The sequence below is a fragment of the Mytilus galloprovincialis genome, chromosome 6 (genome assembly GCF_965363235.1).
Source record: "Mytilus galloprovincialis chromosome 6, xbMytGall1.hap1.1, whole genome shotgun sequence".
Taxonomy (NCBI): Eukaryota; Metazoa; Mollusca; class Bivalvia; order Mytilida; family Mytilidae; genus Mytilus; species Mytilus galloprovincialis.
Window position 1 is genome coordinate 74,162,690 of NC_134843.1, and position 26,108 is coordinate 74,188,797.

General features: G+C 31.6%; 2 protein-coding genes across 4 annotated transcripts; one reads left to right on the top strand and one right to left on the bottom strand.

Moving 5' to 3' along the window:
* Nucleotides 1-446: 446 nt before the first annotated feature.
* On the bottom strand, nt 447-17,863 carry LOC143080316 (uncharacterized). Its single transcript, XM_076256098.1, has 2 exons — nt 17,748-17,863; nt 447-8,018 (listed from the first exon to the last, which is right to left on the bottom strand). The coding sequence occupies exon 2, from the start codon at nt 8,002-8,004 to the stop codon at nt 3,631-3,633; it is 4,374 nt and encodes a 1,457-aa protein (XP_076112213.1). The 5' UTR covers nt 8,005-8,018; nt 17,748-17,863; the 3' UTR covers nt 447-3,630.
* Nucleotides 17,463-26,108, top strand: LOC143080318 (uncharacterized protein KIAA1143 homolog). 3 transcript variants are annotated; one of them, XM_076256101.1, is made up of 4 exons: nt 20,548-20,704; nt 23,258-23,402; nt 24,432-24,443; nt 24,498-26,108. In XM_076256101.1, exons 1-4 carry the CDS (start codon nt 20,600-20,602, stop codon nt 24,677-24,679), a joined length of 444 nt encoding a protein of 147 aa, XP_076112216.1. In that variant the 5' UTR covers nt 20,548-20,599; the 3' UTR covers nt 24,680-26,108. The 3 variants fall into 3 exon arrangements, with proteins under 3 accessions (XP_076112218.1, XP_076112216.1, XP_076112215.1); XM_076256103.1 differs by lacking the exon at nt 20,548-20,704 and adding an exon at nt 17,463-17,494 and having other exon boundaries at nt 24,432-26,108; XM_076256100.1 differs by having other exon boundaries at nt 24,432-26,108.

Consider the following 26,108-nt stretch of genomic DNA (forward strand, 5'->3'; position numbering starts at 1 on the left):
TACAAGCACCTGCTGAAAATTAGGTCTACCACAATGGAAACTTTGTTAAATAAGGCATCTGCATTTATGGTATAAAACTTCCAGGTCTTCTACCTTTTAAAATATAAAACTTTATACAAATTGTTTATGCCACCACTGCATAGGTATCATGATGTCTAGCATTATGCAACTTTCATTGCAGGCGAAACTTAAAACATACAGCTTGCTGTCAGTGTGAGCCAAGGCTCCAAGTTGAAGACCATACCTTTGACTTATAAATGGTTTACTTTTACAAATTGCGACTTGGATGGAGTGTTGTCTCATTGGTACTCTTTTTTTTTTTTTATATCTAAACACAGAATAACTGACAGAGTTAAAATCTAGTCAGTAGGAAACTAAAAAGAAATGCCACTGTTAGATAAGTATTCCTATGTCTTGCTTTCTAGAAGTTACAAATAACTAAATACTTCAATAATATATATATTTTATTCTCCCATTATCTTATTACAATGAGGAGTTTATATATGTACACAAACATGAGCACTATCTATCACATTTACACCACACCTCTTAACAACAACAAAGACATTGTATAAATGTACTAGGGAGTAAGCATTAATATGAAAATTGCACACATACACACATCAATTTATATTATATGAATTCTTTTCATACCATAATTACTATTCATGTAACAATCACATTGTTAATAATTCTATAACTTACTGTTTTCATAAACTTCATCATTATTTGAAAAGGTTTCATGTAAACAAAATTTGATAAAATTTTTTAAACTTAGAAGAGTTTTCCAAACCATAATGACATCATTTAATATGAACATTATCTTATTAAAGGTGTAAAAATATACTAAAAATATTTTTGGTGCCTTCATATTAAAGTAAATATGAAAAAATGTAATAAATATCGTGATACATTTTATAAAGAAATAATTCTAAATGTCCATCATATTTACATTTATAACATTATACACATTAAACCATGGTCCTTTCTTGAAAGTGTGACAAATCAAAAGAAAGAAAAAAGTTTAAAACAGAATTGGAACTATAGATTTCTTTTCTTTAGATTGTGCTTAGTTAGAAGACATTATTTTTTTCACGACATCCATTGATTATATAATATTCTAAAGGGGTCTGGATGTCTATCCAGGTTTAAAAAGTTATGTTCCCCAAATTGCCACAAACAGTGAATTTAAGGTTACACAGGTTACTGTGTAAGTATTTGAAATTTTTTAAAAAAGCAAGTGGCACAGATGGTGGCCACATGTATACATTGTCATCCTCGTGATCATAATGATGTGAAAAAAAGTGCAAATACAATTACGAATCTTAACACAAAATGTCTCAATAAACATAACAAAACAAAAGTGCTGCAAGTGCTATTTGTCCACCAGTCTGTGGCAAGAAAAATCATATATATATTTATCCGTAGTTTTAGTTAATTTGTAAAAATTATGTTTTATAAATTCTTACTTCAAAAAATTCTTGAAATACAGTTCATCCCTTTTTGTTGTTAAGAAAACATTTCATTCAGGCAATATGAAATTAACATAATTGATCTTTTCTAAAGCAATATTTTTTTTTCTTGACACTGCCCTAGACAACATGCAATCATAAAAACTCATTTAATAGACGTTTCCTCTTCTTAATATGTACCACAATTACTCAAATCCTGACAAAATACATCAATCTTTAGCATGCCACAACATCATAACAAATGTTTTAAAACATGTATGAGATAACAATGTAACATTTGAGATTCTTAGATTGATTACACAGGCAAATTGCTCCTAATATGAAAAATTATTTACTAACCTTCGAACTTAAAACGAGAATTATTCATCTTAACGAATTCTCCTTATATCTTTTAACTAGATTTTCTTCATAGATATATTATGAATACAAGACTGTCATGTATGAGAGCACCTTCAGTGCAATTCTAATTCTTTATTGTTGTACCTAATACCAAAAAAATACCACTCAAAACTTTATTAACTTTTGTGAAAGGGAAAAGTAAATTGATAACGAGAAAAATAAACAAAAAAAAATATTTATTTCATTCTTTATCAATAAAAAAAGTCTTCACCTACATGTCTATGAAAATAAAGTACTCCCCCTCTCATATAAAAAAAGGCCTAATGATTAAAAGCATCATACATATTTGATTAATAATGATCACATGGAAATGCAGCAGGATATTTAAGCACAAGTATCAACAACATTTTTTTTAAAGAAAAAACATTATCAAATTATCTATGAACAAAGTAGTTTCCATTGTGACTTCCCATTATTCAAGGGAGGTAACATGTCTAATTCTAAATTCTTCTTTCAAAAGTAAAATTTTCCTATTAACTATTCTGTAGTCTTTTTGACACTCATTATTTGCACTAAGCTAATTTTTGTGGATTTCATTGTAAATCAAAAGCTAGATTTCTAATTCTAAATGCATTTAACCCATAACTTTATCTTTTCAGTTAAAAATTAAATTTTTTAATCAAATATTCAATTACATGTAAATGAAAAACTGTAAGTTGTTTGAATAAAATTACAGCAGTATATCACAACTTTTATTATTCCATTCAAAAGTAAACAATACTGTAAATTCAGAAATTATTGCGATTTCAGATAAATATATCAGATATAACAAAGCTACTTCTTAATGATTTCCATCTGTCACATTATTTGCAATAAAAAAACTTGTAATAATTCCAGAATTTATAGCTATCTTAATAACTTCATGTATCCCCAAAAAATGAAAAGCCAAGACTACAAATATGGAAATCAAAAAGGTACATGCCTTTTATTTCAGTCAGTTTTTTTAACAGCAAAGGACTGCTGTTTCATACTAATGCACTAGATTTAAAATAAAATAACACAATATACCAGTTTACTTAATCAGAAAAGATGGAATCTGATAATTGACAATTATGACAAACAGTGCCTGGTTACCAAGTTTTCAGTCAATCAGAAGTAATGAGAAATTTTTATGAACAATTCAAAATTATAAAAATTTCTATAAATAGCTGTTCTTAAAAATTTCTAAATCAAAGTGTAAATAGTTTGCTTAAAACAAACATGTAACTATCTGTCTAATGAAAAAAATCTTTCAGGACTGCAAGAACAATTCATTTTGCTCAAATCATGATTTGACAAATTTTGACCTATTTTTGCATTTTTATAAGTAAAATCACTTCATGATGAAAATTTACTGCACACATTATCAAAGTTTGTTCATCTAATACTTGATGAAATTATTTTAAGCCTACATAAGGCATGTAGTGTTATCAAAAATGAGGGAAATGTTTGAAGAAATTTTCAAAAATAACTTGAAAATAAATAAAATCTGATAATGGTTTCAAAATAGTTTTTCAAAGGTGTACTCCTGGAATCAGTTATGTAATTTTAAGACGTTTCTGGGAAAAAAAGGAACCCCAAAAGCAAATCTAAATGATTAACTTTATATACATTTATCATAATTAACTTCTTTCTTCTACATGTTCTAGAATTCTGTAAAAAATAATAACAAAAAATAAAACCCAAACAGGTCTGCCACTAAATGATAATCTTAAAAAACCATGGCTACACATTTTAATATAAACTGACTACTGTTTTAAATATTATGACACAAAGTACATCAACTATTATCTGAATCTTCATCCATTTTTTTTTTCTTTGTGTCCTCCTCAGGGTCATCACTATTCTCACATTCAGAATGAGATCTCTTTCTCAAGCTACCTGCGAGATTTTTAGCTTCACCAGTTGAAATTTCAGATTGCACTGAGTCACAGTCTTCATTTTCTAAAGCATTTTTCGAAGAATTAGTATCTTCGATTGAAGAATTACTATGTTCCTCTTTTATTGTTAATTGTCCTTTATTTATTTCAACGGAATAATCATCTATTTTATTGTCTGAAGTCATGTCCGTTTTATTTTCTTCCATGTTTTCGCATTTTTCATAATTTTCATCTAATTCTTTTGGTTGATCTACATCGTTTTCCTCTTTTTCACTAGGTTTGTCTTCAACGTTTTCCTCTTTTACAGAAGGTTTGTCTATATCAATTTCCTCTTTGACATTAAGTTTGTCTTTGCTTTCATTCTTTACAGAAGGTTTGTCTAAATCCATTTCCTCTTTCACAATAGATTTGTCATCATTTTCTTCATGACCTTTGCCTTCAATTTCAGTGTTGTCATTTTCTCTGTCTTTAGTATGGTTTTCATCCTTAGTAGATTCACATTCTTTTTTGATATTTTTTTCTTCTTCACTTTCATCTTTATTCTCAGAATTATTTTTCTGGCTTTTACTTTCACTTCGGTTCTTCCCAGACTTGACATCATCATCATCACTATCTAGGACAATTTCAGTTCTTTCTTCCTCCTGAATGATGACATCAGAATCATTGTCGCTCTCTATAACAACTTCTTCCTTTCTGACATCTGTTTTCCCTGACAAATCAATTATTACTTTGCCTTTTCTGGGCTTATCAAAATTCATGGCTACCGTCAAACCCTTTGTTTGCTCCATTTTAATTTCTCCTTCTATTATATTTGCTGTTGTCCTAGCATTTCTAGTTCTCAGTCTTGGATCAAGTCTCATAAACTTTCCACCAGTAGCTATATTAATCTGAGATGGACTCAATCTTTTCAGAGCTACACTGCATGGTTTGGTATGACTTTCAAGATGCTTGAGCAGACCAGCTGGTTTCAAGTTCTTAAGACCACAAATATTACAGGTCTTGCTTGACATTTTACAAACATGCCTGGCAAGATCGGCCATTTTATTGACAACCATTCCACATTTCTTACAGGTAGCATGTACACTTAGACAATGTAAAGTCAGTTTGGTATTGTCTTGAAACTGGCTAGAACAGAAGACACAAAAGTTATTTCTGACCATCCCAGATGATCCTCCAGTAACTACAGTGGATAAATTCTTTGTAGCTGCACTAGACTGTGGTTGAGGCTTGATTACAGAACTGACAGGGGTACTGGTACTCCCTTTATTCTCTTCTCCTTTTATCAAAACACCATGGGTTGCTGCCATATGAAGTTCTAATTCTTTACGAGATTGTGACAATGTACCACAAAACATACAGCGCTTCAATGCCATACATTCTCCTGTTGTCAAGCGATGGAATTTATGCAGATGAGAATATAAATTTTCAGGCTTCTGATGACAAATCCAGCATTGGTTGGTAGCAGATGCATTTTGTTTCACAGTGTTAAGATGCTTAGCACTGGTTTTATGTTTTGTGAAACCCTGAGATGTCCAAAAACGTTCATTACAAATATTACAAAAAAGAGGAGCTAATGGTTTACTGAAAACATGAGCTGGCATTTCTATCTTGTGTGCGTAAAAGAAATGAATCCTCAGCGACATTCTGTCTTTAACGTAACCCCCACATATCTCGCATACCTCAAATCCAGGTCTTGTATTTGCATTTACATTTTGTTGTGTTCGCAGTAACTGGTTGACAGTGGGTTTATTTGCAGATGCTGGTTTCAACGGTTGAGGCTGTTTCTGTACTGGGGCAGTAACAAATCTTGTACCAGCACTTTGCATTGCATATGCAGTTGATGCAGGAGTAGGTCCTTGAAAATGAGATGTCATAATAGGACGATTTGGATTAACTACAGGTGGCGGTTTTGCCTGAGCTTGGTTTGTTTTAGGCTTAATTATGGCTGGTTGGTGTTTTGCAATTGGTATTCCTCTAGTGTCTGGTCTATCTATTTGAGCAATTTTTCTTGCATGTTGAGCTTGCTGTTGTAACTGAAGTTTTTTATTATGTACTTGAAATTTGTAAAAAATATTTTTCAAGCTAAGATTAATGTCCACATGATGAGGTGCTTGATTTATATGCTCCTTAAAGTTTTTCTCACACTTGAGCTTATGTTTCATTATTGTGTTTCTATTTGCGCCTTCAAACGTACATAAATTACAAGGCCAGAGGTTGGATTTGTGGTTAGATCTCCCAACAATGTTATGTTCCTTCTCAATATGAGCTTTGAACATGTCTTCTGCAATTTTTCCTTGGAAACTTTGGTTACAATGAGGACAGGTAAGTAGAGCTGACTTGTCAGGTGTATTATATGACACATGTGGATACTGTTTATGCAAATACATAACGTTCTTAGATTCAGTGGTAAATCCACATTTACATTTTAGCTTTGGTATATCATGTAGGTATTCAAGTTTATTTTTCAACTCCTCAACTACTTTCTTCATTCTTTGAAGACTCTCCTTCTCACTAGCATTCAACAAATCTGCCTCATCTTTTTTCCTTTGAACCTGAACGATTTGCTCATATGCTAATTCTTTAACGAGGTCACTTCCTAAATCAAAGAGCAGTTTAGATGCTGAACTTAAATCTGCCTTTTTGCTAACATTCGCTAAACCACCCCAAAATGCATTGTCTGGTTTTCTACTGAGCACTTCGTATTTTATAAGTTCTAATTGTTCCCAACTAGCTTGTGGAATATCAACATCAATGGTTTTATCCAAAGGATTTTTGTTATGATTAGGAAGTGGAAATCCCATAGTCATAGGAGGACTTGGTTTAGATTGTATTCCTAAAACTGATGATCCAGCATTTCCAATTATTGATGAATTTAGAACTGTACCCATACTAGATGTCGGTATAGTTATTAAAATCTGCTGGCCACCAACATTAATGTACTTCTGTTGTGTGTTTGGCATTGACTGAATACTCGATGGCACAAAATACTGAATAGACGATCCTGGTAAAACAGGAAATCGAACTTGTGATGCTCCAGTAGCTATTGGAGGCTGTAAAATTTGTTTACTTTTAAACATGGGTGCCGGTTGTGGCAAAATCACAGGTTTTGAAACTTTAGCTACCACCTTTTCATTTTTGTCAGGACTCTCATTGATAACAACTACTTCTCTAGAATCTTTTTTGTCTTTATTAGAATCATCCTTTAATTGTTTTGTTTCTTCTTTTTCTACTGTATCATTAGTTTTATCTTTACTTTTACTAGCGCTTGTGTTTGCACTTATTTCATTTTCACTTTCGCTGTCCTCAATTTCTTCATTAATCGTTATAAGAATTTCAGATCCATCTATATCAGTGACCTTTTCAATAGATTTAGACTGACTTTCATTTTCTCGACCAGATTTCTCCCCTCCATTCATTTTAAGCTCATCAGACACATTTTCTATCTTTTTCGTTTGCAAGTTGTTTGCTGAATTATTTGCATCCTCATCTTGACCTCCATTTTCAGACGAATCTTTATCTAGAGTTGTGCTTTCTTGCTCTGTTTTTACTTTCTCACAATCTTCATGGTCTTCTTTCATGTCATTCATTTTTTCATCACCGGTTGATACTCGATATTCAGAATCTTGCAAGTTTGTTTGGTCTTTGTTTATTTCTTCAGCGTTTTTAATTTCCTTTTCATCCAAATTTGCCTTTTCAGACCCATCTTCAAATTCACCATTTTTTGTTTCAACTTCTTGACCAGAACATGTAGACATATTATCTTTCTCCTTTATTTCATCAACTGGATTCGTTTCAACTTCTTTACCAGAAGATGTAGGGATATCATCTTTCTCCTTAACATCATCATCATGATCGCTTTCCCCTTTATTTTCATGTTCTTCTTTTGAATCAACGTCCATTGATTGTTCACTGTCTTCGTATGGACTAATATCAGAAATATTTGATGTAGCAGTTGAATTGTCAAGTTCTTCCTCTACTTTAAGTTTGTCTTCTACTTTCAATTCATTCTGTTGAGTGTCTACTGTTTCTTTGTTTAGATCTTCATCCCCATCATGCCCATTGTCATGTTCATTTGTTTCATTTTCTGATGTTTCCATAGCATTGATGTCATTTGAGGTGTTCTTATTATGCAGGTCAGAATTTCCATTGACTTTCTCTGCAAGTTTATCATCTGTGTAGCCATTTTGATTTAAGTTGTCTTTCTCTAAAGCTGAAGGATCTTTCATGATGGTTTCCCCTGTTGTGTTGCCATTCAGAGTTTCAGATACCTCCATCTTGGTCTTACATCCTATAAAAGATAATAATGGGTATGAATTAATTCAAGAATTTAATAACATTTTATTAATTCAAGCTTTCAATAATAGTTTAAAGTATAACAAAAATTAACTTGACAAACACTGTTTTTACTTCCTATATTAATCCTAGGCTGTTTTAGAGCTGCAGTATTCAGTGCTATCACATTTCAGCACTGTTGTATTGGACAGACCACAGCGCTTTCAAATTAAATATCAGCGCTATTGTTTTTCAGTTTTCAAATTTCCTGTGTTAACATGGTTAAGCTGTACAATTTCGATCTAGTGACAACTGGTTGATTTATCTGAGAATGATGAGATACCTTTCATACTCAAATATATTAGGAATCAGTTCAAAGAAACAACAGAATGGTGTTGTCTGAGATCAAACTGTCAAAATTACCTATTTATTTCCCAGTTTTTCACCCTTTTTTTTAACTATTGAGTCTTCAACACTTTTTTTTGTCATGCTCAAAGATATTGACTTTATATTTGTCATCTATACTATTAAACGAGAAGACCTCATTTTGTGTGTCGCTTCTCTTCCTTCCACAATAAATTAATCATCATGCCTCTGTGTTCTATAGGTAACATGCATAGTCGCATTTATCATCCATTCTTACAATTATTCAGATTGAGGTATTTTTGGAGAAAAACGACAAAAAAGGAGTCTGGATATTGATTTCCTCATCAGGCTGACTTTTAGTTATAGATTATAAGACTTCCGGTTTGAAACATCCACAAGTACAACCAATCATATGATAGATAACAAAAATGAACCAGATGCTCCGCAGGGTGCAGCTTTATACGACAGCAGAGGTTGAATCCCTGAACGATTGGGGTAAGTAAAGACACAACATTCAAGCTGGATTCAGCTCTAAATTTGGATTGTGATTAAATACAGTCGATTCTCGTTATGACGAAGTCAGCCGGACCAGAGAAATATTTCGAGTTACACGTAGTTCGACTCAAACGAACACCGGAAGTTCGACAATCTAAGGGACACCACTCTTGCTTAGCTTGGTAAAGCTAAAATAAATATCCGGGTGAATATGGCAAGGGGATCGATATTCTAGTATCAGATCGATGTATTTGTATGTCACAGTCTTTTATTATTATAATGACATTATTTTTACTTATTCAATTGTTTCAATTAAAAATAATCCTATGGCTTTTCCAAGAGAGTAAATCCAATTGATAGTTTCGTTATTCAGGTCGGTTATAGCTGACAAAATTGTTTATTCTCGGATACAAGAGATTTAAGAAAATTTTAATTTCTATTCATTTTCAAAAATAATAATTAATTTCAAAATTTAAGATGTTTCTATTCATTTTTTTTTTATCTCACTCTTTCTTTTCAAAAGAAAATATAACAAGATTAAAGACGCCGTTTGAGTAGTTTTAGGAAGCCATAATCCTCACTTTATACACACCCAGGCGTATTAGTGTAAATCACAAATTAATTGTTTTGTAAACATTTTAAATACTTTTTCATGAACATTAACAATGTATCACTAATTATTTATCAAAATTCTATAAAAGATAATCTTAGGTAAACACTCATGGAAATAGCATGTCATAAATCAATACAGTGGTCAGTGACCGGAAATTTAATTACACGTGTATTGTCAGATTAACTCTTCAATCCATTTAAATCCCGGAGGTCATGTTTTGACATATGTGTATTAGTTCGAGATAAAAAATGAATTTTGAATGCTTTGTTAACCTTGGGACCGTAAATTTAGTTCGACTCAACCGAAATTTCGACTCATCAGGAGTCGAATTACATACTTTTGTATGGAGTAAAATTCGGGACCACGTGAAAACTTCGACTCATCCGAAATTTCAAGTCAACCGAGTTCGAGACAACGAGAGTTAACTGTAGTTGACACAGCATAGGTTTCTGACACAGAATGAGTGTGGTCTAATAAACTTAAAATTTGTTTTTTGCCTTTGAGCAATTCACTATTAATCCTCTCAAAAAAAATTTATTTTTATCTATGAAATCTGAAATGAGAAAAATTGAACCCCCCCCCCCCCCCCAATTTTTTTTTCACATCCCCCTTTCCCTTATTCCAAAACTGATCTCAATTCAAATTACTAATGGAGTTTGGAACAATAACTACTCATTTAAATACATCATAAAATATTAAAATGTAAAAAAGTGCTTGTTATCACTGAATTGTAAAGATTGTTAACCGGATTTTTGTGTCAAAAATGTCGGTTATTGATTTGGGGCTGTACGGCGGGCGGCTGGGCGGCAACCAAATGTTGTCCGTGCATTTACTCATGAAGCGTTCAACCAAACCTTTTTAAATTTTAATATGTTGTTACTAACAACAAAATGGAGGTCAAGTTCAATAATGACGATTTTGACTTTTACCGTTCAGGAGTTACGGTTCTTGAAAGTTTAAAAAATGTTGTGTCCGTGCATTTACTCATGAACAGTTCAACCAAACCTTTTAAAATTTTAATATGTTGTTACTGACAACAAAATGGAGGTCAAGTTCAATAATGACGATTTTGACTTTTACCGTTCAGGAGTTACGGTTCTTGAAAGTTTAAAAAATGTCGTGTCCGTGCATTTGCTCGTGAAGTCAACTTTGATATTGATAATCATAAATTTTACCTATTAGGAGTTTTGGTCCTTGTAATATTGATAAATGCCAGAACACAAATAAATGTTAAAGAATCCGGTTTACTGTCATTTTGACAGCTCTTGTTTTAATTTATCAGTTGGTAGTAAAAGTGAATATACATTGTATATTGTATAAAACAATGATTTAAGTTGATTCAACTACTATTCTGGACAAAGAAAGATAACTCCTATTGAAAATTTCTTGCTATTGTGCAATTAGATATTTCTTGCTATTGCACAATACTGTGCAATTGAAAATACTTGCTATTGCTCAATACTGTGCAATTGAAAATTTCTTGCTATTGTGCAATACTGTGCAATTGAAAATTTCTTGCTATTGCACAATACTGTGCAATTGAAGATTTCTTGCTATTGCTGAATACTGTGCAATTGAAAATTTCTTGCTATTGCACAATACTTAATATAATAATTTTGGATCCTGGACACAACATTCAAGCTGGATTCAGCTCTAAATTTGGATTGTGATTAAATAGTTGACACAGTATAGGTTTCTGACACAGAATGAATGTGGTCTAATGAACTTAAAATACTTTTTTTCCTTTGAGCAATTCACTATGCTGTTGAATATTAATCCTCTCAAAAAAATGTTTCAAGAAATTTTCTTTTTATTTATGAAATCTGAAATGAGAAAAATTTAACCCCCCCCCCCCCCATTTTTTTTTTCACATCCCCCTTTCCCTTTTTCCAAAACTGATCTCAATTCAAATTTCTAATGGAGTTTGCAACAATAACTACTCATTTAAATACATCATAAAATATTAAAATGTAACAAAAGGTGCTTGTTATCACTGAATGGTAAAGATTGTTTTAATTTATCAGTTGGTAGTAAAAGTGAATATACATTGTATATTGTATAAAACAATGATTTAAGTTGATTCAACTACTATTCTGGACAAAGAAAGATAACTCCAATCAATTGAAAATTTCTTGCTATTGCACAATATTGTGCAATTAGATATTTCTTGCTATTGCGCAATACTGTGCAATTGAAGATTTCTTGCTATTGCGCAATACTGTGCAATTGAAAATTTCTTGCTTTTGCACAATACTGTGCAATTGAAGATTTCTTGCTATTGCTGAATACTGTGCAATTGAAAATTTCTTGCTATTGCACAATACTTAATATAATAATTTTGGATCCTGATTTGAACCAACATGAAAACTGGAACCATAATCAAAAATCTAAGTACATGTTTAGATTCAGCATATCAAAAAAGCTCAAGGATTCAATTTTTGTCAAAATCAAACCAAGTTTAATTTTGGACCCTTTGGACCTTAATGTAGACCAATTTGAAAACGGGACCAAAAATTAAGAATCTACATACACAGTTAGATTCGGCATATCAAAGAACCCCAATTATTCAATTTTTGATGAAATCAAACTACGTTCAATTTTGGACCCTTTGGACCCCTTATTCCTAAACTGTTGGGCCCAAAACTCCCAAAATCAAACCCAACCTTCCTTTAGTGGTCATAAACCTTTTGTTTAAATTTCATAGATTTCTATTTACTTAAACTAAAGTTATGGTGCGAAAACCAAGAATAATGCTTACTTGGGGCCCCTTTTTGGCCCCTAATTCCTAAACTGTTCAGACCTCAACTCCCAAAATCAATACCAACCTTCCTTTTGTGGTCATAAACCTTGTGTTTAAATTTCATTGATTTCTATTTACTTAAATTAAAGTTATTGTGCGAAAACCAAGAATAATGCTTATTTGGGCCCTTTTTTGGCCCCTAATTCCTAAACTGTTAGAACCAAAACTCCCAAAATCAATCCCATCCTTCCTTTTGTGGTCATAAACCTTGTGTCAAAATTTCATAGATTTCTATTTACTTAAACTTAAGTTATTGTGCGAAAACCAAGAAAATGCTTATTTGGGCCCTTTTTGGCCCCTAATTCCTAAAATGTTGGGATCAAAACTCCCAAAATCAATCCCAACCTTCCTTTTGTGGTCATAAACCTTGTGTTAAAGTTTCATAGATTTCTATTCACTTTTACTAAAGTTAGAGTGCGAAAACTAAAAGTATTCTGACGACGACGATGACGCAAACGTGATAGCAATATACGACGAAAAATTAAAATTTTTGCGGTCGTATAAAAATGGGTCCATAATCAAAAATCTAAGTACATGTTTAGATTCAGCATATCAAAGGAGCCCAAGAATTCAATTTTTGTTAAAATCAAACTTAGTTTAATTTTGGACCCTTTGGACTTTAATGTAGACCAATTTGAAAACGGGGCCAAAAATTAAGAATCTACATACACAGTTAGATTTGGCATATCAAAGAACCCCAATTATTCAATTTTTGATGAAATCAAACAAAGTTTAATTTTGGACCCCGATTTGGACCAACTTGAAAACTGGGCCAACAATTAAAAACCTAAGTACATTTTAAGATTCAGCATATCAAAGAACCCCAAGGGTTCAATTTTTGTTGAAATCAAACCAAAGTTTAATTTTGGACCCTTTGGGCCCCTTATTCCTAAACTGTGTTTAAATTTCATAAATTTATAATTTACTTATACTAAAGCTATGGTGCAAAAACCAAGAAAAATGCTTATTTGGGCCCCTAATTCCTAAACTGTTGGGACCTCAACTCCCAAAATCAATCCCAACCTTCCAAGGATTAACAGAAGCTTAAACAACTGTTAGGTTTGAACCAGCAACCAACTATAGGTATAATCATCAATGCATTTAATGGGCAGACAATGAACCCTGTTTCTTTTACACAGGACAGTCAGACGGCAGCAAAAGTGTAACGGTTTAGAAAGATATCCAGTAACAAAGGAAACCATGATTTCCCCAGTAAATCGGAAAAGATAAAAAATAATTTGTTTTGGAAAACTATTGGAAAGTGCGACAAAACTGGAAAAAAATATTTTTTACTAATGAGACAAAAATAAGAGTTGAGATTGGAAACAACAAAGCTTAAGTGTGACATACAACTCATGAATGATTTATTATAATACTGCCAGAAAGTAATGGACTGAACAACGGGGAAAACCTACATAGCTATTTTTTCTGCAATGTTTTTTGGGTTTATTTCATACTCTGGAGTGGGAACTCCAACAGTGAGTAAAGGAAACTTTAACAGTGAGTAAAGGAAACTTTAACAGTGAGGGATATTATTATATAAATATTTTAGATGAGAAACTTGTGGCCTGTGATATCTAGACAATCTCTCCATCATTTGTCCTGACAGTCAGATCAGTAGAAGACAGAAAATCGTATTCCTACGTTATCATGCCATAAAGTCCAGATATTCACATAATGCTCTTGCTAGTAATTAGTAAATGAGGCCAAATACTGCCACTGGACTTCGTATTCAGCTATAATTCTGAATTTTGAACAATAGATTTTTATCCTGGATTTTTACCAAACTTGGACAGAAGCTGTTAACAATCAAAACATAGTATTGAGAGGAATACTTTTATTATTTTTTTTCCCTTGTTTTTGTTGAGCCTGCGAATAATAGAAAAAGTAGGTGAGACACTGGGTTCCGGTGAACCCTTACAATTTTATCAACCCCAATCTGATCAATTTTAGGCCTATTATTCACTTATGGTGGCTTTTTAGTATAATATAAAACCATAATTTCAAATCAACATATCTATTTCTTTTTTAAATTTAGTATGAAAGAAAATAACAACTTAATAGCATATGAACAATACCTAAAGTATGAAAGGTTCAGGTTGGCAAAGTGTTGACATGGATCTGAATTTCAGTGGGGTAACATTTAGGCTTTCAAGATCCATTCAGCCCTTCGAGCCATACACTAGTTCAGCCTTAGTCATTTTAGTCCATTATATTTTTTTCTCTAATCAATGTTTTGAATAATAAAATAAGAGGTATATTTAAGTAAATATATCTTTATATGTGATATAGACTTTCAGAGACTGGGGAAAGAAAACAGTCAACATTTCAAGACCTTTTATAGCCGACTATGGGTAATGGTTTTGCTCATTGTTGACGGCAGTAGTGACCTATAGATGTTAACTAAACTTCAATGACACAGTTATTTCGTCCTACTTAAAGAGTTGTCACATTGGCAATCATATTTTTACATTTAATTCAAATGTGAACATGAAGTGAAACTTTAATATTAAACATAGTTTAAGTATTATCATTATTGTTTTACAAAACATCATGACCAAGAAAGTGTAATAAAGTTTTTTTTAAAGTCATATGAAATTTCCTCAAATTAAAAAAAAATTATGCATAATATGTTTTTCATAACTAAATGGATAGTTTTCATTATAAAACTTATGTTCATGTACTTTTTTCTTAAGAAAATTCTTTAATTTGTCCACATTTAGAAGAAGTTTTTTTTTTATTGGCTTGTTTTCAGGAAACAATTCATCAAAATATTTTCTGTATGCAAGTTACCTTAGCGTGAACCTTCTCGTAAAAATCTGGTGATCGCAATGTTATTAAAGTAAACTATTATCTGTTTGTACATGTTATACAAGTGCTCAATATCCACATTTATTTGTTGATTGTTTACTACAAGGTGACAATCGGTAAACTATGGCTTCAAAACAGGGCAATTAATTAGCAGCCATATTATCTCTTCACAACAGAGAGAGAAAAAAAATAATTGACCATTATACAATATATATGTTTGTGTAAAAAATGATAAAATCATTTTTTTCACCAGTCACTCCTTTCATAATACTAAGTTATAAAGGGTAAATAAATAGCTACAAAATAATCTATTTTTATACAGGGATGATTCCAGGTGTTTTCAAATGGGTCCCTTGAACATCAAATTGGGAATTTTTATTCTAATTGGGAATTTTTTAAGCATAAAATCTAAGACGAAATAACATTATTTTCCTGAAAAACGAAAAATGTATATTATTAAGTTTAACCTGTCATGCCTGTACACTGATGTTCATGTAAGTTGTAACATTTTGAATAATTCTGGATGGGCTACTGTTATTACATGAATATCATTGAACATGATGCACTAGTCTATCATCTTAGCTATAGTTACCTAGGCCTATTATAAAAACATATATTTCAGCTAACATAAACCACTGAAAAAAATCATTCATCGGGTAGTTTTTCAACAGCAGGTCATCTCTATAAATTTACCTGAATTCAAATGGATTTCAAATTGAGATTTCAAATTGAACTGGTCAATTGTCGAATTCAGAAAAGCAATTACAAAGGTTCATATACTTGATTGATAAGATATTTAAAGCATTGAACCAGTGTTCTAATCTTTAAAATTACTTGGATCATCTTCAAAACTTTTGAAATAGTTCAATAATGATGACATCGTATTTCATGAATGGTCTATCATCAACATTATTTTCAAAAAACGCTCAAACTTTTGTCTTTTGAGGAAATAATTTCTTTTACAAAACAAGTTTTCATCATATTATATAACTGGCTCTGCTGGGCGATCTGCTTTTACGAGATCGGCGTCTATTAAACCTTATCCATCAATGTTATATCAAAATTTGAATTTGCTCTCTGCCGAGGTCTGCTTTGACACCCATTTTTATCAACCTGCTGGGCGATCTGCTTTTACAAGATCCAATACTCCCATAACATATTAATTAATTGTATTCGGCTGCTAAAATTGTTTCCCACATTTTGACATAATTGAATCGTTGTTACTAAGATGCGATCGTAACCAGCATTCTTATCCGGATTTTAAAACGTTTTGACAACAAACTATGAAAAATTATAGTTGCCTTAATCGGTGACAGAAACTTTTCCGGAAATATCGATTATTATTTTATTTTCCTGAATTGGGAATTCATTTTCATGTACATTTTTTTGGGGCCGCTGGCCAATTTAAGGACCGCTCAGCGGCCCTAAACTATATAGTGGAATCATCCCTGTTATAAAGAATGAAAGTATTACTGAAACTACTATTATTATATTACATGGCCGAAGTGGTACATGGATGATACGAACAAGGCTGAACTGGCTCAAAGCACAAAGGGTGAGTCTTTTCACCACCGAAAAACAACACCAACTAATCAGAAAAACAGTGAAATCAAACAATAAAGCGATAAATTAAATGAAATCCCATATAATTTCATCAATTTTTAGGTTAAAGTCGATAATCAGAATAGTCAATATAATGAAATACGTCTCTAGCTTCATCATTATTTTTCTGGAACACATTGTGTATAAGAATCATTTGACGTTATCTAAAATATTGTCCATGGTGGTTTGCAGAGTTCATTTAGACTCTCTTTTTCTGTTCAACGTAGATGTTTGGTCTCTTACTCTTTATATGATTTATGAACTAAACTTAAATATTATATTTAGGTCACATTTATAACAATGAAAACATATTGTTTGGGGTGTTTGGTGGTATGCAGTGGTGAAAAGACCTACTGAAACGAGTGTTCAGACTCAGTTTATTCTACTTCAGTACATCCAGTGCTGACTGCATGAACATACAGTGAAATTAAAGTTTATATTTTCTTTTTTTACATTTTTCACTCCAAAGTACACACACACAAATCTTCTCTTTCTTGTATAGAAATGTTTGTTAAAACAGAAAGACCAAACTGGTATTAATTTAAGGACAATCATGAATCAATTTCTTGATGCACTTAAATTATCAGCTGATCAACTTTTATAATTAGGTCTCCCCTCTGCTCTTGGCATTTTTAAATAAGTTCTTCTGTATTAGTTCCTTGTTAATTGCCGTCTTCTTTTTGGTCAAATATGCATAATCCGCTCGAGAAATTCATTATTTGAAGAAAAATATAATCAATTCGGAGTGATCCCCCTTTGTAATCATCGGGGCATTTACATGTGTTCTCTAGGGAACCAAACAATTGTATGCAATAATATCTTATACATTCTGTGCTTAAGAAAGAGGGGATTGGGTATAATATGTCAATATTGCCTTTCAAGTAAAAATAAAGATCCTAACAGGTTCCCACCGTTATGGTTCATCTTCCTGTTCAGAACCCGCGCCAACCCATGAATGAATGTTGTTCGGAAATTCGTTTTCCCTGTTCAAAATATTTATGTACAAATATTGAACATTAAATTCGTTGTTCGCTTGAAACTAACTACCTGTTACTTACAATGTTTTATTGAAAATTTATTTTTTACGCATTTTAAAAGTATAGCACTGGTATGTTCCCACCATTCACAATGGTATCGACTTGTGCTCCAATATGGCGACAACCAAGTCACGTGATGTATTGAGATCTGCCAACGTAAGCATGCGCAGTATATAATTTATTCTTGAAACCAATCGGCTATCTTATATATGAAACGTCATTCATTATAAATCCATCGTTATATGACGTCAAATAAAGTCACGTGTTGCGCAAATTAGGTCAAATGACGTCAAATAGAGTTGACGTTTTTGCTTTTTTTGAAGGTATCCTTATTCTCAAGGGTTTTCACTGTTTGAGAAACGAAAAAATTAGACTGAATAAAATTGTATTCTCGTTTTATCTGATAGCGTCATTTTTACTTTTGAAAGGTGAACTCTATTAGCTGTTTCTTGTAGCCTGACAAATTTCGTTATTTTTGATTTTCATTTAGTACGCTTTGAGTTTGAACATGACTACTGCATTGCTGACTTAGAGCTTTGACATGAGGTACTACCTCAGAAGCCTGACATATTTTCCGATACGTTATAAATTAATGTGACATGATAAATATAATTTCTATATATTATATGAGCCTCCTTGTGGACCTTGTCACGGGAGTGCCGTTTATGTTATTACTTCGCCGTTTTATTGAGTGGTTATCCCGGGGTGATTATTTCATTACCAGATAAAATATTTCATAATTATGTGATTATTCAATAATCTAGCTAGGACTGTATTTTTGATTATTTGATTATCTTGTTTAAAATACTAATTAATGTTTATGTGATAATATTGTCAAAAGATTGTGCCGGATTGTGGGACTATTTGGACACCCCCACTGAGGAGCTTTATAAACTCTATAAAAAAATATGGTTTAGAAAAAAAGTTTCAATAAATAGTAAAATACTAAATTTCTCCAAAACCCGGAATTCATGGTTCATTGTTTATATATGAACAGGAAAACATCAATTAAGGCATGCAGTGTGTTCATTTTGAACTCGCTAAGCCTGCACGTTTTGTTTGATTGATTGAATGTTCCAAGCGTAACAATATACCATGAATTAAGGTGCTGCATGTCTTTTACCTTACAAATTGTTAGATAGCGTGTTATATAATTTTGGTATTTCAATTTTTGTATTAGAATAGATCATTGGATCGAGCATTGGATTTTTTTTTAAATAGTTCTATACAAACATCTCACTATAATAATATATACACATGCAAGAAGTTTACATATACCGTATGTTATTATTGTCTGAGGTCGACAACATCAGGACTTCTTCATGTACCAAGACCTAATTCTGATTTTTTTAAAAAGAACATTTAAATATTCTGGTCTTATTACCTGGAATAATTTACCAAATGCATATGTACTTATTCAATATTTAAGCTGCTATATTTAACTGTAGTATGTATTTTATTTTGTATGTATTTTTTTCTGTTTTCTATTTGTTTTTGAAGGCCTCATGGAAGATTAACATGTAATTGTTAAATGTGTTACCTTCGTTAAATAAAGAATTTTATTATTATTATTATTATTATATTATTATTATTATTATTATTATTATTATTATTATTATTATTATTATTATTATTATTATTATTATTATTATTATTATTATTATTATTATTAAATGAATTTCCAATTATGTATGCATGTACTTTTGTAATTTAGATGTTTGGAATTATATAAAAAGGGGATGCCCAAAAGACTAGGTAAATCGTGTTAATGTGTCTGTGCCTCGGTCTGTGCCATACATCCCATGCATGTCAGCGGTTTGTATATGTTTTCTTGAATGATAATTGTACAGAACTTGCAATTGTCAAGTCACGGGTCGACTTCTATATAGAGCTTGACATTGTTGTCCTTGGTATGTGTTTTCTGTCGTACTTTGTTGTTGTGTGATAAATTATATAAGTAATTATAAGGATTACTGTCTAATTCGTTTTTTTTGTTGTTGACCGGCTGTCTTATTCTTATTGGTTTTAATTTCAAAACAATGGAGATGTTCACGATTTGCATGACCTTGCATTAATTGTAAAAAATTACGTTTCTAAGTTATAAACCTTTTTATGTTTGGCATTAAAACCATTTTATTTCGGAGCCGCGGCAATGTGTACCCATATTTTATCTCTGACTCGTTGTAGACGTTTTGCATGAGTGGATATAGCCAATAGCTTACCACACCTCCTTATTTTGATGGTATATAAACACAAGTAGCTAGCAAGGATGAACACAACTGTTTTATCTTAATTCGCGGGCGTACAAAAACCTTATAATGATTGTGTTTATTTTATTAAGATATTTCAAATTCTAGTCATGGTCCTGTAGACCATCCGTGAAGATTATTTTAGTATCTAGGCGCTGACTGACCTAAAAAAGGGGGGCTCCAGTCATGCTTCAGTGATTCCCTATATAAACAACCAAATTTTCACACGAAAAGGGGAGGCGCCCCTCACGGCCCCTGGATCCGCCTATGCTTGAAAGTTCAATTAATATAAAATATGGAGATTTGGTATTATTTCCAATGCAACAAATCTATATCTACCAGATCAAGATAGATTTGCATGATCATCAGATGGAGCATTCCATAAAACCTCAGCTGTATATAATTAAAGGAGTCTTACCATACGCTGTTCGAACCTTATGCATATCTATAATGACTCCCTCTTTAATTATTTTAGAACAATTTAAGTCATTCAAAATATTAATTGTAGAATTTTGTATCAGTTGTGCTCCAAATAAAACGGAGGAAGATCCTCGGTACATACACCATCATTAATTGTATCATTACGCTTCCCCTCCATTAAAGGCCCTGAGAAAAACAAAAACGATGTCAAAGAAAAATGCAATTTCCTATGTGAAAAATGAACCAGCTTTTATACAAAAATTTAAAGAGAACGTAGGATACAAAGAAGATGTAGACGTCAATGCAAAGGTTAAGCGTTAAGGACTGAACAGTTGTCTTTTGCAATACTATGCTTTCCACTTCCAGCAAAGACAGTCTCCTTGAGTACAACATTACCTTCATTTGTCATTACTATATTGATACTGTAAAATAAGTTAGAGATATTCATTACTAAGACATTCAGTGGCGGATCCACAAATTTTCATAAGGCCCATTCCAGTAATGCTATATTGCTTCCCTATATACCTGCCCCTCTAGATAAGCCTCTGACATTATTCAAAGAAAAATTATCATTTAATGACATCTTAGAAAAGAGATGATTTTATTAATATACAAAGATACTAAAATGAATACAAACTGAAAGCAAATTCTTTAACAGGTTTGGAACAAACCCCCTGTATGGTGATTATACCTGTATAGAGGGATAATCCTTCTTTAAAGGATAAAATTATCTCTCTATAGAGGGGTATTTTTGTTTGCACTGGATTTAAAGCAAATTAGGGCAGAATGGCATTTTCTAGTTAGATTGGCTATAATCTTTAGCATATATATATGCATCAACATATATATATACCGGTATGCACTTTACTAAAAATTGGGATAACCAGTTTTCTGCTAAAGTAACAAAACTTGGAATCTCTTGTATACCTATCCTGAGACTACTGTGTTATAGTAGTCTCAGACCTATCTGAACACCTGGTCAACAACAAAAGGAATAGTTGACCTTTAAATTTCATGTTAAATCTAACAATAGAAATTCTGTTCAGTGAGGCATAAGTGAGCAGAATTTACCTGATCATCACAGCTTTCAATCATGGTGAACAATAGATTTTATATTTAGTCAGATAAGCATCAAACTGGGCATGTACGTATTAAATTAAGTACATCAATTGGTGCATCAACTGTTCCAGGTTACTGCTTTAATAAGTAGAGAATGCCATTCTGCCCTATTTTTATTTAAATCCAGTCTAAACAAAAATACCCCTCTATAGAGGGACAATTTTACCCTTCTATAGAAGGATTATCCCTCTATACAGGTATAATCACCATATAGAGGGTTTGTTCCCAACCTGTTTAAATAAAATTCATTTTAGCAGTTTACCAAGAACTACTTATATTATTTAATGATTAGTGGATACAACTAGCATGATAAGTTTTTTTTTAAGATCTAGGATTTCAGAAAATGGCTTAGTGTAATATTAATATTGACCTCGATGAATAATTGAATTAGGATTGGTTTACTTTAACCAATTCAGTAAGCAAATATACCTCAACTGAAATTTGATTTCAGCAATACAGTAAAACCTGTAACATCCTCTGAATAATGGCAACATTCTGCCATGTTCAACTTCAAATGGTAATCATTTATTAGTGATAATAAAACCTGGGATGTTGGCCATTTATTGGGGTCTAAAACCATGTAGCATAGTATCAGTAACTAAAGATCTTAGAAAATTGCATAAAGAAATAAAGACCTTATATTTAAAAATAAGTACCCATGACTCACTATTTATTATATACCTCTTATTAGACACAAAAGATACACAACCTATATTTAGCTATGGAGCATAGATACAAAGCATTTGATGTACATACAGTTGTATGGTTTCATCTGAAAACTACACAAAACTTGAACTTGAATTCTTAAAGTTAAATTGTACTTAAATTGAGTTAACATGACAAAACTTGTAGTCTTTGTCAATAAAAGCAGTATTACACCATTTTAGTAAAGTTAGAGTTTTTTAGGTAAAACATGTATCCTTTTGTTTTAGAAATCAAATTGAGTTTTTGAGATTTTCAGGAATTCAGTGTACAAGTTGTTTCATGTCCTATTTATGTACATGCATTTAGAGATTAGAATAAATTGTCAAAAGCTGACCCATAGATATTTTTACTGTTATATTTGATAATAAAGAAAACAATAAAAAATCATGTGACATTTATATCATTCAAAACTTTCATGATGCAGTTGAAGACAGGTTTTAAAAAGAGACATAATTTTGATTTTATTTCACTCTTTTGTAAATAATTTTTTATTCCTAATTAATTTTATTTACTAATATTAATTTAATATTTTTAACTTGGGTTAATCTTGAAAAGTAATTTTCAAAATTCTAAGGCCAAATAAAAATATATGTGTGGTTCCAGTAACCCTACCGTCCCTACTTTTTCGACTTTAAAAAATAACCTACCCTAAAGATTTTATTGTCATTTTTCATTAAGCACTGTTAAAATCAGAATGTTGCTCCCATAGACTCAATGTAAAAAAAAACATAAAATTAAAAAAAAATCCGTACCTACCTACCCTAACTTTTTTTCAGATGTAACTGGAACCACACATACTTTTTTATTTGGCCTAACTACATGTGTATAGTTTGACATTATGAATGCAAGTTCTTCCAGTACATTTGTACATATAAGTATTCCCTGTACAATATTTGTGAGTACCTCGACCTTCCATACCTGTGTGTGCATGCATTTATGCCCTCATTTCTCAGAAACTGCTTAATCACACATATCTAATATTACTTAAAAATTTATATACAGGAAGAAATAACATTTTGGTTTATTTCTTTCTTTCAGAGAGCAAAAATGCCAGATTTTGATGAAGATGATGATTCACCAGAGAAAGATGATGAGAAACCAATGGTTGTAGTTCTGAAGAAGGGAGATCTAACTGCTGATGAAGCAAACACTGAACAGAAAGTTCTAGATAGCAAAGCTGATGGTAAGTTAACCAGTAAATAAAAAAAAATCTTGTAAAGTACTGAATTAGCATTGATTCTTTGATTGAAGATTGCTTATCCTAGTGTCAGGCTTAAAATGCTATATTGTGAAAAGCAGTCTGTTTATTTTGATAAAGGTATAAAAATCATGATTGATTAGATCCTTTGATTTAAAGTTCTTTTTAACAGTGATTTTTAATTGCATTGTCATTGGTATTTTGATAATGATATAGCAGCAACCAGACTGAAAAAGCTAAAGAATCATTGAAGATCATGTTTACCATTTTTATATACATTCAATTGACACCATTGGTTATTATTATTGTTTTACTGTTGCAATACATTGCAAAGATGAAACTGTAAATTTTTGTAGTTATTTTAACAAAACATAGAAAATAATTGTGGAATAATACAAAAACATAAAAAACAGAACAGATCATTATTGTCTGGAATATTTCTATAAGCACATCTTTATTCCCCATGATAGGGTAATACTTAGGCCAAATAAAAAAGTATGTGTGGTTCCAGTTACATCTAAAAAAAAGTTAGGGTAGGTAGGCAGGGATTTTTTTTTTATTTTATTTTTTTTTACATTGAGTCTATTTGAGCAACATTCTGACTTTAACAGTGCTTAATGAAAAATGACAATAAAATCTTTAGGGTAGGCTATTTTTAAGCCGAAAAAGTAGGGAAGGTAGGGTTACTGGAACCACACATATATTTTTATTTGGCCTTATAGACCAGGTAATACATGTATTGTGTTACTCATGCATTGCCATCATTCTGTCCTTCTAGAATAAAACAGTGTGAGGACTTTTTTTGTTAAACCTAACAGGAAGCTGAATTTTGCTGCATGAATGTAAAATGATGACATTGAGAGCATGTTTGTGTTTCATTCAAGTTGATAAAGTTTTGGCAAATTTTCTGCTGACTTTTTTACAATAAAGCTACATCATTGGCATTCACACATCTATTTTCATATTTCTTTTCCATGGAAACATTACAACAAGATCACCTTCTTTTATTTTCAGACGAAGCAATTGCAGATGGTAAAATCACTTTTAAAAAGCCAGAGAAAAGATCAAGTGAATCAACATCAGATGGTAAAATCACTTTTAAAAAGCCAGAGAAAAGATCAAGTGAATCAACATCAGATCTAAATACAAGCTCAGCCAAAAAGAAGAAAGACTCAATCAAAGCTTTACAATCAAACTCTAAAAAAGTGAAGGACAAAAAATTACTGTCATTTGGAGATGAAGAAGATGAAGATGATACTTAATGTAATTTATTATTTATGTATAATTGATGTGAAATATTTTTAAAATACATAAGATGAAGTGAACTTTTTGGAAATTAGCATACTGGTTGCGAGTATTGTTAGAACTTGTCTACTGTGAGGAGAAATGGGAGATCTGTTAATAAAAGTGAAAACTAGAAAATGTTGATACTGATTACAGATATCAAGTAACATTATAAGTCTATTAACCTATTGTACTGAATATTAACCTATTGTACTGAAGTGAACTGAGAAAACAATAAAATAGACTGTTGATGTACATTGTAGCACATCTAATGAACAGTTTATACCTTGTTGAAGAATGTATGGTTGTCTATTAAAATTAATGCACTTCATTTGAACTCTTGGATACTTGTCTCATTGGCAATCATACCACATCTCCATATTTTTTTTTTTTATACATGTAATTATGTTTTAAAAATTTATAATAAAAAAACAGACAGTCCTTCATATTATACATGTTAAATCATTATGATTATTTTTTGAAAATTTTGTTGTAAAAGTACTACAACTTACAATTTTGTATGTTTTGTAACATTAATGTCTTTTTAAATACATTTTTATACGACCTCAAAAAAAATTTTTGCGTCGTATAATGGTATGATGTTGTAGTCTGCGTCGTCGTTCAAAGACACATTTAGTTTCTGGACAATATTTTTAGTTTTATTGAATGGATCTCTATAATTTTTTAGCAGAAGGTTCAATACCACTAAAGGAAGGTTGGGATTGATTTTGGGGGTTGCGGTCCCAATAGTTTAGGAATTAGGGGCCAAAAGGGTAAAAAAAATGAATTATTGGGGTTCCTTGATATGCCGAATCTAACTGTATTTAGAATCTTAATATTTGGTCCCGTTTTCAAATTGGTCTACATTTTTACATTAAGGTCCAAAGGTTCCAAAATTAAATTTAGTTTGACTTTAACAAAAATTGAATTCTTGGGGTTCTTTGATATGCTAAATCTTAACATGTACTTAGATTTTTGATTATGAGCGCAGTTTGATTTCAACAAAAATTGAATGTAAGGGGGTCTTTGATATGCTGAATCTAACCATGTATTTTGATTTTGGATATTGGACCATAATAGGTAAATGTCCAATTTAAAAGTTTTTAAGTTTAAGTTCTTAGACCACATATATTCTGTGTCAGAAACCAATGTTGTGTCAACTATTTTATCACTATCCAAATTCAGAGCTGTATCAAGCTTGAATGTTGTGTCCATACTTGCCCCAACTGTTCAGGGTTTAACTTCTGCGGTCGTATAAAGCTGCGCCCTGCGGAGCACCTGGTTTTGTTTTAAATTCATCATACATGTATGATATTTCAAAAAGATTGACCTGCATTATATACTGTTACATGTACTTGTGAAACAACAGATCATTTTCAAGCAATTAAAAAGATGCATGTCGCTGTG